This window comes from Stylophora pistillata, chromosome 12, assembly GCF_964205215.1.
Source record: "Stylophora pistillata chromosome 12, jaStyPist1.2, whole genome shotgun sequence".
Lineage (NCBI taxonomy): Eukaryota > Metazoa > Cnidaria > Anthozoa > Scleractinia > Pocilloporidae > Stylophora > Stylophora pistillata.
Window position 1 is genome coordinate 1,247,927 of NC_142530.1, and position 18,286 is coordinate 1,266,212.

An 18,286-nucleotide genomic window follows, 5' to 3' on the forward strand; every position below is an offset into this window, starting at 1 on the left:
CGTAGAGTTCAAACAAACATGTCTTGTCACGTGCCCTCTCTTATTTACAGATTAAGAAGATTACCAGTACATTTTCTTTAATTGTCTGTACCTTATTGTTCTCAAGGTCTTCCTCATTAGTAGTAAAACATAGATCTGTTGGAAAGTGCATGGTTTATTTGTGCACATGAAAGCAAGGCTATCCAGTCAAGCTTCTCTAAAGCTTCACTAGATCTGAAGCTTGACACCCTCGCCTTGCTTTTGTGTTTGCAGTAACAGGAAACTGCTATCCAACTAAGCCATTCACGTGGAACTGGAATACGCCTCGGCTATTCTATTATTCCTAATAAATGATCTTGTGTGATGCCTTCTCTTTGTACACAGTTATCTGTCCGGAATATGATGAACCTGGAGAATGTCCGAGTGATGAAGAAGAGGACAGCCTCTGTCAGCCAGAAGGAAGTATAGGAAGTGACTCTGGATGCCCACCAGGCTTGATGTGTTGTAACACAGGCTGTAACTTTCTAGATTGCTTAGGTAAGTTAGAACAACATATGTGGCTTTCCCTAATATATATGGAGGCAGTAGCCACAAAAATGGACTGGAAAGAGATTTTTTTTGTAGTTCAGGACCTTCTCTTAAATACAGAGGTTGCACCCCTCCAGTTTGGGTTGAAAACCTTCCCTTTTTTGGCACATTTGTCTTATAATTCTCATCCCTTTATTGACTTATGTCATAGTTTGCTACATGTACTCACAACAGTAGGAACCCCTGCCAACTAGACTTTTCATGGACAGTTTGAGTGATGTGAATATTGATTCAACATGCAAATTTTGTGACCTTAGGAGTCTTAGGAGAGCTATACCTGCATGGCAAACTGACTGTTAAGTATAATGCATCAATTAGTTAAGATGACAACACAATTTTGTTTCTTAAAATTGCAGGATCTTTTTTATACAGTCACTCTATTTTCTAATAATATTTTGCACCCTGTATCCACAAGTTTACCTCAGTGTGATTTTTTAGTTCAGTTTTGAATCTAACTGCGTGAAAGGGTGGTGGAAGTTTTCACAACTTAAACAGAACTATAACAAAATTGTCAAACATGAGTGGTTATCATGACTCACTTGATTCGAGGGCTAAGACTACACAGTCCAAGTCAGTTGACAACTTGTAATTGGACAGTGTAATTGAATAGTATATGTCCTGCATGTGTTACCTTATTAATGGTTGTTTTCTGTTAAAAGGAAAAAAGGATCAAAGCTTTGTTTCTTAAATTTTGTCATAGTTTAGATTAATTTGTAATAATAGGACTCATAATCATACTCATAATTAGCAAATCCAACTCCTAATTTGGGCTTGTCCAATTTTTTTAATTACTAAGAGTGTTAACAGACTGAATTGGACTCCACTCTGTTGTATAAACATTACCAGAGGTACATAATGCTAAAAAAAGGCAATCCTGCATAACTTTTGACACTTAATCTGTGATGTATGTAAATCCAAATCATGAGATCAGTCACAAACCTCTAGTTCTTTCTTGTTCTTTATTATCCTTGATCGGCCCATTCAGCGCTCTCCAAGGAGAATACTCAGCCTATACTTACTTGACTCAAAACAACCCTTTTTTTTTTTTGTTGATTTAAAGTTTTTTCCAGCTTAACTGTTGCCACCGCAACAGTTAAGCTGGAAAAGACTTTAAATCAACTCCACAAAAGGATGAGAAACGAAAGGCAAAGCAAAGCTTAAAATTTCATGACTGAACTGCGAAAACTAAAATCACGGGTCCAAAGAAAACAATGAACTACATTAAACTAATTACTATTGGCGGGAAAAGACACAACACAATCTTAGCAATACTCCAAATCAACTCATGCATTTGAAATTGATTAGGGGTCTGAGAGGAGTGGCTTCCTAGCTTCTGGTTTTCATTTAACCCGAGAGTGACCAAGACAGAATGTCTCCTTACAATAGCAGACAATTAAGTAATTAGAATAAGGAAAAAAGAAAATCAGGGGTTTATCAGTTGATCCAATGCCAAATTCTTCAAACTAACATTGTAAGAATTGTATGGCAGACTGTAAGGAGAATCGCTATTGAGATCTTGGGGGTGAAAGGTTAATTACGCTAGTTACCGTAAATCCTGTAATAAATTAACCCCCCCCAAGCTTATTTATTTCAGGTACTTTTGGGGAGGGTGGCTTATAGAAGGGGGGCTTAATAGAGGGGGGGAGGGCTAATTAATTTAGCCAGATGTTCACTACCAGGATACAATGGGATATGATGTACCATATTTAATAAAAAATTATTCTCAGTTGACATTTTTTCATTTACCAAATTGGCAGAGTCAAAATCCTCAGTAAAGTCTGACGAGTTGTATAATTTGTCGTAATCATTTTGTAAATCAGTAAAGCAGAAACACAACAAAACGGCAAGCTAAAATCAAATGAATGACAATAATGGAATGCCTCATAGTACTAGAAAGGCTTGATTATTCTGAGGGGGAGGGGTGGGGGGGTTACTAGAGGGGGATGGTTTATTAAAGGGGGGGGGTTTATAGAGGCTTTATGGTAATGATAACTGATATTTTGAATGATTTTTTTTCCATTAGACCCTGTTAAACAGCAAATACCAGCACAGAAGGTAAGGCTTGCATTCTAAAGGAGAAGCTCATGGAATCATTTCAATTGTATCATCACCAGTTATTCAAGTAGATAAACCAAAGAATATAGAGCACATTTTTTATGAGTTTATAGCAGTATAAAAATCCATGCACAAATAAAGTTGGGAGAACAGAAGAAAAATTTTAAATCACAAGGTGGAGGCAAGTGATAGTTCTTACAGCATTAACACTGGGTGAATACTGTTCTGAACCAATAGAAAATGCAGTCCATTGCTTTTGTAATTCAAAAGCTTTCAAAAATTTATGGGTTTACCTGTGCAACGAGGGAGAGTTTTTTTTACCAATCAGGGAGCCTGTAGTTTATCACTTATTTTACAAAATAAAATTAATATTTCTGAAACTTGCATATTTTTCGTGTGGAAGTGGCTAAAATTGGCTTTGTTTGCCACAATGTGGATTTGCTTTTCATTGTTTTCTTTTAGTTGTTAATTCTGGGGTATACTTCCTATTGGTGATCTGTTGGTCACATGTTTGTTATGTTTCACCAACAGGTTTTTGTCAGGAAGCTGTTTACAATTTCTGTTTAAACTCTGGGCTTGAAATTGCACCTGTATCGGGTGCATTTGTGAATAAAGATTTTACTTTTGCGACTAAAATTTCTTCATTGTTAGTGATTTCGCGACCGTTTTACAGCCTAGCTTATAAATAAATTATATTTAACAGCCTTATGTCGTACTTGTTACTGGTTGCTGTAGTTTTATCAGAAAAATCCTGTGAAATTCAAGTTGAATGATGCATGACTTTTATCATTGATTTCTTACTGAGAAATGTATCATGGGTGCACTTATTTAGAAACTACGTTGTGCAATGCTCATGAAATTTCTAGGAAGTCTTCATTTCTAATTTCTGGTTCCAGTAGAAGTAGGTTACTTTTGCGACTAAAATTTTCAAAGTTAGGACTAAATTTTAGGAATTACTCGCAAATTGTGATCGAGAATTTTTTTTAATATCAAGCCCTGTATACTGTCATCATGTGACTACAACGTAGATCAGTGGTTTTAAAAAAAAAAAAAAACTGCTGGTCATCAATTTGAATCCACATGAGATGCATTTTTTTTTTTTTTTTTTTTTTTCAGATTGGACCACCAGGAGATCCTGGCGCGAAAGGAGATAAGGTAAGTAGCTTATTGCAGGAAAACTTGGAATGTTGTATGAACCTCCAAAAATTATTGACAACCACATTTTCTTTTCCAAGACAAGCTGTGTGCTCAGGGGTGGTACAAAAAATCATGCAGTTTTCGTAGTGTCTTTTCACCTCTTTTTCCCCAGTGGATCGATAATTCTTGTACAGGCAGTTCTCTCATAGGCAGACACCTGCAGGAATTGGAAAAAGTGTCTGTCAGTTAAATGTCTGTCTACAGGAATTATTCTGATAAGCAGACACCAAAGGAAAATAGGGTAGATATCGGTTTGTGAAAGAGATAAGAAGGAAAGTAGACCATGACGGACATCATGGCCAGAATGTGACAGTATACAAATGAGATTTCCAACAACTTAGGAATAGACAATTTACTTTCCCATGGACAAATGGAGATATGATGGAACCTATCTCCACTGTTCCGTTGCTCTGTCAAAGATCATACTTTTGTTGATTCACAAACTGAAGACAAATTTAATGGACAAGAGTCCAATATTATGGATGGGGTATCCACTTACAAGAGAGTGTAGATAAAAGAAAAAGACAATTTTCACTTTCAAAAGTGCCCACATCTGCTTATGAGAGAGCATCTGTTCACTGGAATAAGTAACTACAGAGTATGCCTGGGAGGGGGGAGGGGCAAAAAAAAAAGTTGAAGAAAGTATCCCTAAGTAGAGCTGTCTACTCATGAGAATGTCCGTTAGCACAGAGACTGATGGCTGTATCGAATAATATTGCTTGTGCTGCTGTTAATGACTGTTTATCTCATTTCAAAGGGTGATCAAGGAGCTGCAGGATTTCCAGGACCTCGTGGAAACCGTGGAGAACCAGTAAGGTGTTATGTTCAATAGAATGTATAATCTTGCCTGTTTGAACATGTTGACCTGTAGCTAACAGGTAGTGTGAAAGACTGTTGGTAAGGAGGTTAGGGTTGGAGATGTGTTTGAACATGCATGCCTGTAGCTAACAGGTAGTGTGAAAGACTGTTGGTAAGGAGGTCAGGGTTGGAGACGTGTTTGAACATGTTGACCTGTAGCTAACAGGTAGTGTGAAAGACTGTTGGTAAGGAGGTTAGGGTTGGAGACGTGTTTGAACATGTTGACCTGTAGCTAACAGGTAGTGTGAAAGACTGTTGGTAAGAAGGTCAGGGTTGGAGACGTGTTTGAACATGTTGACCTGTGGCTAACAGGTAGTGTGAAAGACTGTTGGTAAGAAGGTCAGGGTTGGAGATGTGTTTGAACATGTTGACCTGTAGCTAACAGGTAGTGTGAAAGACTGTTGGTAAGAAGGTCAGGGTTGGAGACGTGTTTGAACATGTTGACCTGTGGCTAACAGGTAGTGTGAAAGACTGTTGGTAAGAAGGTCAGGGTTGGAGACGTGTTTGAACATGTTGACCTGTGGCTAACAGGTAGTGTGAAAGACTGTTGGTAAGAAGGTCAGGGTTGGAGATGTGTTTGAACATGTTGACCTGTAGCTAACAGGTAGTGTGAAAGACTGTTGGTAAGAAGGTCAGGGTTGGAGATGTGTTTGAACATGTTGACCTGTGGCTAACAGGTAGTGTGAAAGGCTGTTGGTAAGAAGGTCAGGGTTGGAGATGTGTTTGAACATGTTGACCTGTGGCTAACAGGTAGTGTGAAAGGCTGTTGGTAAGAAGGTCAGGGTTGGAGATGTGTTTGAACATGTTGACCTGTAGCTAACAGGTAGTGTGAAAGACTGTTGGTAAGAAGGTCAGGGTTGGAGATGTGTTTGAACATGTTGACCTGTGGCTAACAGGTAGTGTGAAAGACTGTTGGTAAGAAGGTCAGGGTTGGAGATGTGTTTGAACATGTTGACCTGTGGCTAACAGGTAGTGTGAAAGGCTGTTGGTAAGAAGGTCAGGGTTGGAGATGTGTTTGAACATGTTGACCTGTGGCTAACAGGTAGTGTGAAAGGCTGTTGGTAAGAAGGTCAGGGTTGGAGATGTGTTTGAACATGTTGACCTGTAGCTAACAGGTAGTGTGAAAGACTGTTGGTAAGAAGGTCAGGGTTGGAGATGTGTTTGAACATGTTGACCTGTGGCTAACAGGTAGTGTGAAAGACTGTTGGTAAGAAGGTCAGGGTTGGAGATGTGTTTGAACATGTTGACCTGTGGCTAACAGGTAGTGTGAAAGGCTGTTGGTAAGGAGGTCAGGGTTGGAGACGTGTTTGAACATGTTGACCTGTAGCTAACAGGTAGTGTGAAAGACTGTTGGTAAGGAGGTTACGGTTGGAGACGTGTTTGAACATGTTGACCTGTAGCTAACAGGTAGTGTGAAAGACTGTTGGTAAGAAGGTCAGGGTTGGAGACGTGTTTGAACATGTTGACCTGTGGCTAACAGGTAGTGTGAAAGGCTGTTGGTAAGAAGGTCAGGGTTGGAGATGTGTTTGAACATGTTGACCTGTAGCTAACAGGTAGTGTGAAAGACTGTTGGTGAGAAGGTCAGGGTTGGAGATGTGTTTGAACATGTTGACCTGTGGCTAACAGGTAGTGTGAAAGGCTGTTGGTAAGAAGGTCAGGGTTGGAGATGTGTTTGAACATGTTGACCTGTGGCTAACAGGTAGTGTGAAAGGCTGTTGGTAAGAAGGTCAGGGTTGGAGACGTGTTTGAGCATGTTGACCTGTGGCTAACAGGTAGTGTGAAAGACTGTTGGTAAGAAGGTCAGGGTTGGAGACGTGTTTGAGCATGTTGACCTGTGGCTAACAGGTAGTGTGAAAGGCTGTTGGTAAGAAGGTCAGGGTTGGAGACGTGTTTGAGCATGTTGACCTGTGGCTAACAGGTAGTGTGAAAGGCTGTTGGTAAGAAGGTCAGGGTTGGAGACGTGTTTGAGCATGTTGACCTTTAGCTTAACAGGTAGTGTGAAAGGCTGTTGGTAAGAAGGTCAGGGTTGGAGACGTGTTTGAACATGTTGACCTTTAGCTTAACAGGTAGTGTGAAAGACTGTTGGTAAGGAGGTTAGGGTTGGAGACGTGTTTGAACATGTTGACCTTTAGCTTAACAGGTAGTGTGAAAGACTGTTGGTAAGAAGGTCAGGGTTGGAGACGTGTTTGAACATGTTGACCTTTAGCTTAACAGGTAGTGTGAAAGACTGTTGGTAAGGAGGTTAGGGTTGGAGATGTGTTTGAACATGTTGACCTGTGGCTAACAGCTAGTGTGAAAGGCTGTTGGTAAGAAGGTCAGGGTTGGAGATGTGTTTGAACATGTTGACCTGTAGCTAACAGGTAGTGTGAAAGACTGTTGGTAAGAAGGTCAGGGTTGGAGACGTGTTTGAACATGTTGACCTGTGGCTAACAGGTAGTGTGAAAGGCTGTTGGTAAGAAGGTCAGGGTTGGAGATGTGTTTGAACATGTTGACCTGTGGCTAACAGGTAGTGTGAAAGACTGTTGGTAAGAAGGTCAGGGTTGGAGATGTGTTTGAACATGTTGACCTGTGGCTAACAGGTAGTGTGAAAGGCTGTTGGTAAGAAGGTCAGGGTTGGAGATGTGTTTGAACATGTTGACCTGTGGCTAAGAGGTAGTGTGAAAGGCTGTTGGTAAGAAGGTCAGGGTTGGAGACGTGTTTGAGCATGTTGACCTGTGGCTAACAGGTAGTGTGAAAGGCTGTTGGCAAGAAGGTCAGGGTTGGAGACGTGTTTGAGCATGTTGACCTGTGGCTAACAGGTAGTGTGAAAGGCTGTTGGTAAGAAGGTCAGGGTTGGAGACGTGTTTGAGCATGTTGACTTGTGGCTAACAGGTAGTGTGAAAGGCTGTTGGTAAGAAGGTCAGGGTTGGAGACGTGTTTGAGCATGTTGACCTTTAGCTTAACAGGTAGTGTGAAAGACTGTTGGTAAGGAGGTTAGGGTTGGAGACGTGTTTGAGCATGTTGACCTGTAGCTAACAGGTAGTGTGAAAGGCTGTTGGTAAGGAGGTCAGGGTTGGAGACGTGTTTGAACATGTTGACCTTTAGCTTAACAGGTAGTGTGAAAGACTGTTGGTAAGAAGGTCAGGGTTGGAGACGTGTTTGAACATGTTGACCTTTAGCTTAACAGGTAGTGTGAAAGACTGTTGGTAAGGAGGTTAGGGTTGGAGATGGGTTTGAACATGCATGCCTGTAGCTAACAGGTAGTGTGAAAGACTGTTGGTAAGAAGGTCAGGGTTGGAGACGTGTTTGAACATGTCGGCTTGTAGCAATTGTTCACCACCTTTGAGCCTCCTTACTTGAAATTTTTGCTGGCAACATAATTTCCTAGCTACAACCCTGTAAGAGTGAACTTGTGATACATGTTTCAGAGTTTTATTGTTGTTTTTTGTAGGGTGCAGCAGGTGCTGATGGATTAAAAGGAGAACGGGGTGTGCAAGGACCAAGGGGGCCACCAGGTCCCCCTGGGGATATAATTTCTGTTACCCCTACAGGAGATCCAGGAGATGGACCAGTTGATCCTATTGGACATGTGAGGAAAATCCTATGAATGATGATTTGGATGATGTGTTGATACTGCAAGAAGTTAATTTTTTGTTAATCCTAGGTGTGAATTGGTTACCTTGTTACAGGTCTTAAGCTTCTTGCTGGTTAATTTATGTTATTTGTTTCTACCAGATCATCCTGGATAGAAATTCAAAGGGTCCTGGAGCTGGTAGGATCCAGGAAGTCAAAGGAGACAAGGGTGCTCCTGTGAGTTATTCAATTGGGTGCTAGGATTTTTTTTTATGAGTGTGTATATCGTGTGATATGTGCATGGTGTAGGACAATCAAAAGGGAAAAGAGATCTTATTAACCCTCTACAACTAACATCAATCTGCATATTCTCCATACTTTTCTCCATACATTTAACCCTCTACAACTAACATCAATCTGCATATTCTCCATACTTTTCTCCATACATTTAACCCTCTACAACTAACATCAATCTGCATATTCTCCATACTTTTCTCCATACATTTAACCCTCTACAACCAACATCAATCTGCATATTCTCCATACTTTTCTCCATACATTTTCTAAGGTGCTGACAAGGAGTATTAATATAGAGCTTCTTCTCCATATTCTTTTGATCTTAATGTCTTAATATGTGATTGAGGGGGAGGGGGAGGGGGGGAGTATTGGAGAAATTAGAAATTAATTAATCACCCTGAAGGTTCAAAAGGTTGAGGATTGGAGCAGTATAGTAGTAGCAGCCACAGTTGTTCAGGTCAGAACAGCCGGGGACGATGACAGGGAGTGGTCAGGGAGGAAGTGCCCCTCAACAAGGAGAGGAAGGATATATTATATTATAACAAGCCTGGCATAACCTTGTAAAATATCACAGTTGTTGTTTGCTAAATTGTTGTGTTTTGTTTGTTTGTTTTGTTTTTTCTGTTTGCAGGGCCCAAGTGGACAGCCAGGAAACCCAGGACCTAGAGGACCTGATGTATGAGTCTTAGCCTTGTCTTGTGGAATTCTTTAATTAATAGATTCTTTCTGTGAAGTTTAGGTAGTAATTTAGGATGCCACGAAGGCTCGCACCATCTTCAATTTAAGACTTTGTCATTTGTATTTTCCTGCATTTTACTATTTGAGTATTAATTTTGGAGTTTTGGTTGGCTCCTTGTGAGTTTTGTTCTTGTTCTGATTGGCTACCTTGAGAGTGCTCAAGGCAGGCTCTCATGTCTGGGTTTTGCCTTAAGGATACGGTAGATCTTCATGGGTGTCCTTTGCAAAAACATTTTTTAACACACCTTTTGAAGCATTGCCACCTTAAACTATATCAATGGGAAGGTTACGCACTATTCTGTGAAAAATATTTTGTGTTAGGTTGATGTAATTGTAAACTGAATGGGGTATGATAATCCAAACTGGATGATGTTTCCCAGAGCAAATTAATCACATATCAAATCTTACTGCTCAAGCAAAACTTTTGCACAGTTTGGATCCCTTATTGGTTGCTTTACAATTTATCTGTCAAGTTTGCTAATCAACATTTTACTTATACACATTACATTGGCAGCCATTGTGAGAGATCCATTTGGTTATTAGCAAACTTGGCTTCAAACTGGCTTCATTAGGTGACAAACATACTACGTACTTCTAGGAGCAGCAATATCAAAAGCATGGGTGAATTAGATACATACATTTTGAGCCTGGTTGTCAAATGAAAAAATTAAGATGTGATTCTTTTTGTCGTAAGCCCCATTTAAGTTGTACATAAATTGTAAATTAATTGGAATGATTTTTCTGGCAGGGTGCTCAAGGAGAACCAGGAGCAACAGGTGACATTGGTCCTCCTGGAATAGGGGTTTGTTCAAATGATTTGTTATTGATGTGCTTTTTTTACCATTTTGTGGTGTTTAAACCACTGCCTCTGCACTGGTGGGTGCTTGGGGTATCTAGTAGTTCCCTTTGTGGCCTGTAGCCAGCTAGACATGCAGCCAGCCTTTATTCTATAATCACAGTCCCAGAGCTACCGAAGCCTTTATAGCCTTCAGCCTTCAGCTACAAAGCTGAGAAATCACTGCTGAAAAATTAAGAAGCTAAACTGCGGCTAAACACTTGAAGAGAATAATAAATTATTATTACTACTATACTACTGACAGAAGAACATTTGAAGACAACTGCAAAAAACTGCTCATGAAAACTTGGGAGACAGCTGTTTAAAGACTGCTAATTGTGGCAGTTGACTTTTTTAAATGTTCCTTTTTAATTAATTTTAACTGGCAAACTTCTGTTAAATGGACATCACAACAATTAGGTATGCATATATAATAATTGTTGACAAAGTTTGATTCCCTTTGCCATAGGGAAGCCCAGGAACTGATGGACCCCCTGGTAAACCAGGACAAGATGGCAATGATGTAAGTAAAATAAATGTAAAATAAATGTATCTCCTTCTTTTGAGCTCACATGGATAATTTTTTTTTGTGTGGCAACCATCTTTTGGTGTAGATCAATTAGAGCATGCACAGTTCAATTTTTGAATTAGTGAAGAAAGCCAGATGTTTTGGAACTATAATCACATGAAATGTTCATTAGCCACTTATCATTTGTGACCCTCCATAGGACTTTGATGCTAAAGGTCAGATAGCACACTCACAACATGCTTCCAGTTTAGAACAAAGGAAATCAGTTTTAGCACACATAAAGTGTGTCCAAGAGCACACTTCATTAGCAAAATCTTTTGTTTCATAGAACACACTAAAAACAAATAAAGCGTGACCTGTTGAACAATGTAGCATGAGCAGTTGAACATGGAAGCGTGTTAACCTTAGAAAACAAAAGCTACTGTGCGAGACGACACAACACACTTAGCATGCGAGATGACACAACACACTTAGCGTGCGAGATCGCACACAACAATTAGGCTAGTGTGTCCACCGTGTCAAAAGAACTTTAAAAAACGAGTGGCTGAAGTAGTTAAAATGAATATCGATGCATAGTTACTTACCATTCTTGAATGAGCCTATTGACGAATGATAGTCAATTCTGCTTGTTGTCAGGCATAAGCTTATTGATTTTATTTCAACCTTCTGGCATACACCATCGATTGCCATTTTTCGAGCATAAAAGACAATGAAATTCAGCTTCAAAGTCAACGTAACTCATTGCTTTTTGCAGTTTCTTCGAAGAAGTTAAGTCTTTAGTCGGATTTACAGTACCCAGCGGTGTACTTTGCTGTTTTCGATCTTTTTCTCGGTCATAAACATCAACCATTTTAAGTCTTGTGTATTGGGTTGTAGATATATTTTCTCGGACAAACGCAAAACAAATCTCGCATGGTAAAGTTTGGGGAATATTTTTTTGAGCGGGTGAATAGCATGATGACCAAAGACCAAAAGCGTTGTTAATTGCTCAAAGTAAACACAAGCATTCCATGCCAGGCACCAGCTTTGTCAAAATTCAGTTCCAGTGTTGGCGCAGATTTTACTCTAATGAATTTGAACAGTAATTTGAAACCTAAAAACACTACTACAAGTGAAAGTATTTATATAGTAAGTATTTAGTATTTATATAAACAGACTATGCGCTTCTTCAAATTTTCGGTTGTCTTTGTAGTTTCGCTCGCCAAATTAAGATTAAGCTTTTCCAAACTCTCAGCCTTCATTTCCAAGTGTTCCATCACACTAAAATATCACAGAAAGTTTGGAGTCTCTTAGGGCTGGGAATAAACATAATTAAGCTGCATTTGGTTTCGCGAGCGTTCCATAGTGAGAAGAATATTTGTTGCTAGAGTCTTGCTGGTTTTAAGAAGGGGACTGTTGTCTGACTTGGATCTCGCTTATGACTGGCCATAAATTTTCGAATGGGAGGGTTTGAATATGGCCCGATCAGACGCACTTGGCAGCACACATGTCTTGCTCTGTTCTTGCTCAATTCTTGTTTGTTTGTCTTGCTCGTGTCAGCCGAATCATCGCCATGACTTGTCATGTTTGATTTGCGCTGATTAGCATAATTTTTTGTGGCTGGTGTCTCACCAACAGTTTTCGTACGGGGCACGCCATCGATTGCACACTAAGCATGCCATTGATCACACACTAAGCGTGCCATTGATCGCACAGTAAAGCGTGCTATCGATCGCACAGCTATATAAGCGTGCTACCAATCACACACTAAGAGAAACAAAAGATTTAGCGTGTTAAGTCTTGCAAAACAAAACAAGTGTGCTCTTCTTTGTTAAATCTATGCAGAATCCGTGTTGTAGGACACACTAAGCATGTTGGGAGCATGCTATCATCTTTAGCTTTAAATTTGTATGGAGGGTCACATTTTGAAGCAACAGCTGACAAATAGAAACTTCCCTTGACTTCAAACATTTACAATATTTGAACACAAAAACAGAAGATTGTGTATAATTTGGGAGCTCCCAGTGTAATCTGCACTAATAAAGGCTGATAGTTTCTAAAGAAACTGTTTGGGGCTGCGTCGGTGAGAGTAACGAAATAATTTGAATATATCAACAAAGTTTAAATGGTAAATTGGCCACCGTTATGATTATAAAAGCTGACGTTTCGAGCATTAGCCCTTTGTTGTATCGAATAGGGGAATTGTGGGTTGTGTGTGCTTTTAAAGGCAGAAAAAGGAGCTACGTGATTGGTGGGAACATGGCAATGAGAAAAACATGAATAAATTAGTGGAATGAAAAATGTTCGTTGATACCTGTGGAGTTTAGACTGCTGGTTTGAAAGATGAGCTTTTTTTCAAGAGTTTTCCGGCTTTCTGTGCTACCTAAGTGTAAGGAAAGACCGCAGATTGCCATGTGTTGCTTAGAGTGGTTAGGTAAATTAAAATGTCTAGCGTCTGGTTTCGATGTGTCCTTGTCATTCCTTTCCACGTTGCGAAGGTGTTCTCTGTGTTCGTGAAGGTGTTCTCTGTCAAACCGGCGTCTAAATCCCACAGGTATCAACGAACGTTTTTCATTCCACTAATTTATTTGTTTTTCTTGTTGCCATGTTCCCACCAATCACAAAGCTCCTTTTTCTGCCTTTAAAAGCACACACAACCCAGAATTCCCCTGTTCGCTCCAACGAAGGGGTAATGCTCGAAACGTCAGCTTTTATAATCCTAATGGTGGCCAATTTACCATTTCAACTTTGTTGATAAATTCAAATTATTTCGTAATCTGCACTACCCTTATCTTTTTACCTAGCTTTTATTTTTCTTATCACCATAACTGCAATTATCATGAGGGATGCTTATAAATCACTCGAGCCAAAATGTCCAATGCCTTGAACTTGTTGAATTTCCATGTAGTTTTAAGGATCTGAAATCCTGCCTTGAGTTATCACCAAATACATTGTAGATCAATAAGAAAAGTATAGTGTCTTCTCCCAAAACTTAGTGCCATAGGGACTTGCAGCGTGTAGAAATTGTATTATAACATAACCAAAGTAAAGTGCGCGCTCCGATTGGTCAATTTAGCGTCCCCCACTTGCCCATGGGTGTACGCTGCTGATGTGAGCAAATGCAAAGACTATTTTTCTGTGCATGCTTGTTTTTTTCTGGTCACGTGAGATTTGTTAAATAAAAGGGAACTCTTTAGCTACAATGTGTTAATGTTATCCCTTGTAGAATCAGACACTACTTATTACCTATGTAAATGCTATGTGACTGCTCTATGTAAAAAGTAGGTACAGGGTATTAAAATTATATGTTTTAAGTGATAGAGAGGGTGTTATTCAAATTGTGTGTAATTGCTATGACTTTTGCTATATATTTTGATAAAAAATCCTATTTTTTTACTAGTCAAATGGAACCTTTACATAGTGTAGGTAAAAGCTATGTAATACACATTTGAGTAGGCTAGCGTAGAAAATTAAAGATAGCATATAAATAGCATCTACATAGGTTTGAAATGCCAATTCACATAGTATTTAAATAGGAGCAAGTTGAGGCTTAGACAACTGAAAATTAAAGTTATAGCCTTTTAATAGAATTAAAATAGAGTAAACATAGGTTACTAATAGTCTTTTTAAGGTGAGTTAAATACAATTTATATAGCTTTTTACCTATGTAAATGCTATGTGGCTGCTCTATGTAAAAAGTAGGTACAGGGTATTAAAATTCTATGTTTAAAGTGACAGAGGGGGTGTTATTCAAATGGTGTGTAATTGCTATATGACTTTTGCCATATATTTTGATAAAAAATCGTACTTTTTTACCAGTCAAACGGAACCTTTACATAGTGTAGGTAAGAACTATGTAATACACTTTTGAGTAGGCTAGCGTAGAAAATTAAAGATAGCATATAAATAGCATCTGCATAGGTTTTAAATGCCAATTCACATAGTATTTAAATAGGAGCAAGTTGAAGCTGAGACAACTGGAAATAAACTTAATAGCCTTTTAATAGAATTAAAATAGAGAAAATATAGGTAACCAATTGTCTTTTTAAGGCGAGTTAAATACAATTTATATAGCTTTTTAATAGCATCAGTGAACAAGGTAAGTACTAAATTGAACTAGTGATCACACACCTTTTAAATATATTTTACATACCATATACTTAGTGCTAATTAGGATTTGAAGGAGGGGTTTGTTGATTAAATTATGCACTTGAATGGTGTGGACCATATGCCACAAACCTATTTAGGCAGGAACATGCATGTATTTAGAGAGTTGCATTAAAAGTAGCAATAATATAATCATTTGCTGGTCAAATATATGCTTCTAATCCAACAAAATCAAAAGGTGCAATATTAAATTATAAAATTTATTACCTGTACATCTGTCTTTTTTGTAACAGGAATTACTTTAAATTATTTTACAGACACTTTTCAGATAAAAAATTAAAATATATTAAATATATATTAAATGTAGTATATTATAATATATTAAAATTTAAAATATGTTAAAATGTCAAACAAATCGACCCTTTAACTGCAGAGATCGGAAAACTAACCCACTCAAACGAAAAACTTTGTAGTCCACCATAATGGTAGTGCTGAAAATATGTGACAACACTGTAGTCAAAAAGGTGACAATAATTAAACTCTAGTCTTTGGATGACTTCATTACAACTCTGAGTTTACAGCTAGAGTACCTTAGTTTACAATAGTTGGGATTTACCCAGATACCTTATTCTACAAAAGGTTCTGCTTTGACTTTTCATAGTTACTGTAATATTCTCCCATCAATAACCTTTGTCTATTGATTCTCATAACACTTGTGAGTCGAGCTTGTAATTTTCTTGTAAAAAGGAGTGAATTAAAGTACTATGTAATCCTGAACAGCCAATGTGAATTTGTCAAAAAAAAAAGAATGATTGAGGATTCTTTTCATTTTTCATTGTCATCTCATCTTGCATCCTTTACAGAAAATAAGAGAAAATTTTCCTTTACAAACATCTTTACATTTTATTAATATCAATTACTAAAACCTTTGACCTTCTAATCATATTTAACTAGCATTCTTTCCTTCCTGACACTTAAGGGAAACAATTGCAGTCCTCTTTGCAATTAAATTCACTAAATTTTCTTTGGCCATATTTATCATGGCACATGCTTTTTTTATAACAATTTGTCGTTTGATACCTTCTTTTTCTGCAAGGAAATAATGGTATTGCACTTCGTTCACATGGCCTGCTTTATTCCACTGCGAGAGTGGAGACTGTGCAGGCTTCCTGTCGTCTCCATCTTTTGTTTTTCTTGGATTCGGCTCTTTAGTAAGTTTAGCAACCATGGAAAAATCTGCAATTTTGTTTAAATGGAAATGTTATTTTAAAAACAAACATGACATTAGGTATTTAGTTTTAATTTGAATTCAACTATGTAGTATTTATGCTTTTGAAAAAAGAGCATTCCTTCTATACTATGCAACACCACTGTTGAGCAGCTACCTGCCCAGTGACCACCTTTTCCTTCTCATGTTGCTAACTGGTGGGGTGTTCAGACTGCTTAAACTGTCAATTGCACAAGGAGAATGACAAGATCCATGCACATATTTGAAGCTGTTCACCGCACAATCTCCTGTTTTTTATGGTAAGATTTGTGAAGGAAATGCTATGTTGTTTGTTTTTATTGATTCTGCAAGTTGAAATTGAGAGATTTCTTCTCAAGTTGGACTGAACACTCTTGGGAGTGAAAAGCTTAATTACAGTTAAATAATTGATTTTTTAAAATTAAATTCTTGTTTTAACTGTAATAATTAATGGCATTGAAGTTATCCCAAACTGCAGACAAAGCATAAATTTAGCATAAAGTTATAAGCATAAAGTTATCCCAAACTGCAGACTTAAGCAGCTGTTTGTCTTTTTTCTGCTGGGCTCACAGCTTGCCAAACGCAACAAAAATAATCCTGAAACCTTTAGCCTACGGATAGATTTATTTTATTGTAAAGCGTAAACTTAAGAAACTGTGGCATGCAAGTGACCGATTCGCTTCTCAGGTTTGATCAAGTACCTAATATCGCAATTTGTACCCACCACAAACTTTTAGAACCGTTGCTTTATAAATGGCCGCTCAACCCTTGTGCCGGCCAGTCGATAACTGTTGTCCCTTCTTTTAACTTCACGGCGCCAACAACTTGCTTTCCATTTTCAACGCTCGCGCAATTCTCGTTTTCCCATTGAACAATGGTAAACCCCATCTTTAGAGATGTCACGTTGAGCAAAACAGTCGAGAAAAGACCAGAAATAAATTAACGAGTGATCAACGGATGAAAAGTACATTCAAAGATGAGCGCCAAATGGAGTTTTCTTTGTTACGGGTATGATCACGTGGACATTTTGGGAATTGTCATTGGCTTGTGAAGAGAATCCGCTGGCTTACCTGATTGCAGTGTTAAGAGAACGCGCAAAGGTTTAACTGATGGACGGTGGATGTTGACAATGGTTTTGCCTTGGATCCATGTTCTGAAGATGATCTAAATAATGATGTGAACTCAATCTATGTAGAAATAATCGAGAAGAATCAAACGTACTTCAAATGCAAGATCTGTGGCCGAAACCTGTCGAGGAAACAAAGACTCGAAACCCTGACTGGAGTTATGTTCACGGCAAAGGTGAGAAACAACAGAAGGCATGCAAATCACAATTTTGAATGTGCAGATTACAAACGTGTTTTACCCTCATCATTATGACAGATGGATACCATTTTAGGAAGTATAAGAGCTTAGTAACCTAGATGATCACAGTGTACCAGTACCCAAATCAACGAAGTTGGACCGTAACCTAGCTCCAATACAGCCATCTCGACTCCTCAGTGTTTCGCTTCCACTGCATGAGCTAGCAGTGGTGCCAAAAGTGTCATTGGTGCGTCTTATAACGAAGAAACATTTGTACAAGAGAAAGAAGCGATTAAAGTACGTTAGAATTCTTGCCTACAAATGAATGTGCACAGTCCAAAGCGTTGACCCATGCTTATGATTATAAAGTTTATGTATTATGATTTTGGCACATCTCCGGACATGAGACAATTTGCATCACAATAAAAACTTTTATTACCGTGGAATCCAAGAGGCCTTTGAGGTTAGAAAGCAAATCTGTGATATGACGACATTGGATTTAAATTGACAATTTGCACTTAATGTAACTGACTGCCGCTTTATGAAAAAATGTATATTAACGTTAAGATTTACTAAAACTTAGTTTAAATAATAAATTTCATGATAAACATGTACAGGTATATACATCTCTTGGTATATTTGTGTGAGACATTTAAAGTATACTTGTACCCTACATCAACAACAAAGAAAATGATTTTCACATGAGCAGTATAGTTAAATTATACTTGAATCCAACATCAACAAAGAAAATGATTTTCACTTGAGCAGTATCAGAAAGGGTACTGCAGATGTACTTAAGTAAGTGCTGCACTATTGAAGTATTATTAAGTATGATTGTGGTATAACCACTACTGATGCAGTATACTTGTAGGATACTTAAAGTATACTTCAAGACCATCTTTTTTGGTAAGGGGTAGCACGAAATGATTTTACTGTTGAATTCCAAGACCTTGAGGGTAACAACAACTTTGGTACAATACACACCTATGCTAAGGTTGAAGAAAAATGTCAGCAAGCAATT

At 38.3% G+C, this 18,286-nt stretch overlaps 1 protein-coding gene across 1 annotated transcript in view; it reads left to right on the forward strand.

The window, feature by feature from the left end:
• Nucleotides 1-18,286, forward strand: part of LOC111320821 (uncharacterized) — a 71,768-nt gene that overhangs the window by 1,866 nt on the left and 51,616 nt on the right. Inside the window, exons 2-10 of the mRNA XM_088739898.1 lie at nucleotides 364-516; nucleotides 2,591-2,622; nucleotides 3,739-3,777; nucleotides 4,577-4,630; nucleotides 8,108-8,245; nucleotides 8,392-8,466; nucleotides 9,158-9,202; nucleotides 10,013-10,066; nucleotides 10,569-10,622. Coding sequence (XP_088596024.1) covers nucleotides 364-516; nucleotides 2,591-2,622; nucleotides 3,739-3,777; nucleotides 4,577-4,630; nucleotides 8,108-8,245; nucleotides 8,392-8,466; nucleotides 9,158-9,202; nucleotides 10,013-10,066; nucleotides 10,569-10,622 — 644 coding nt within the window. The remainder of the gene's footprint in view (nucleotides 1-363; nucleotides 517-2,590; nucleotides 2,623-3,738; nucleotides 3,778-4,576; nucleotides 4,631-8,107; nucleotides 8,246-8,391; nucleotides 8,467-9,157; nucleotides 9,203-10,012; nucleotides 10,067-10,568; nucleotides 10,623-18,286) is intronic.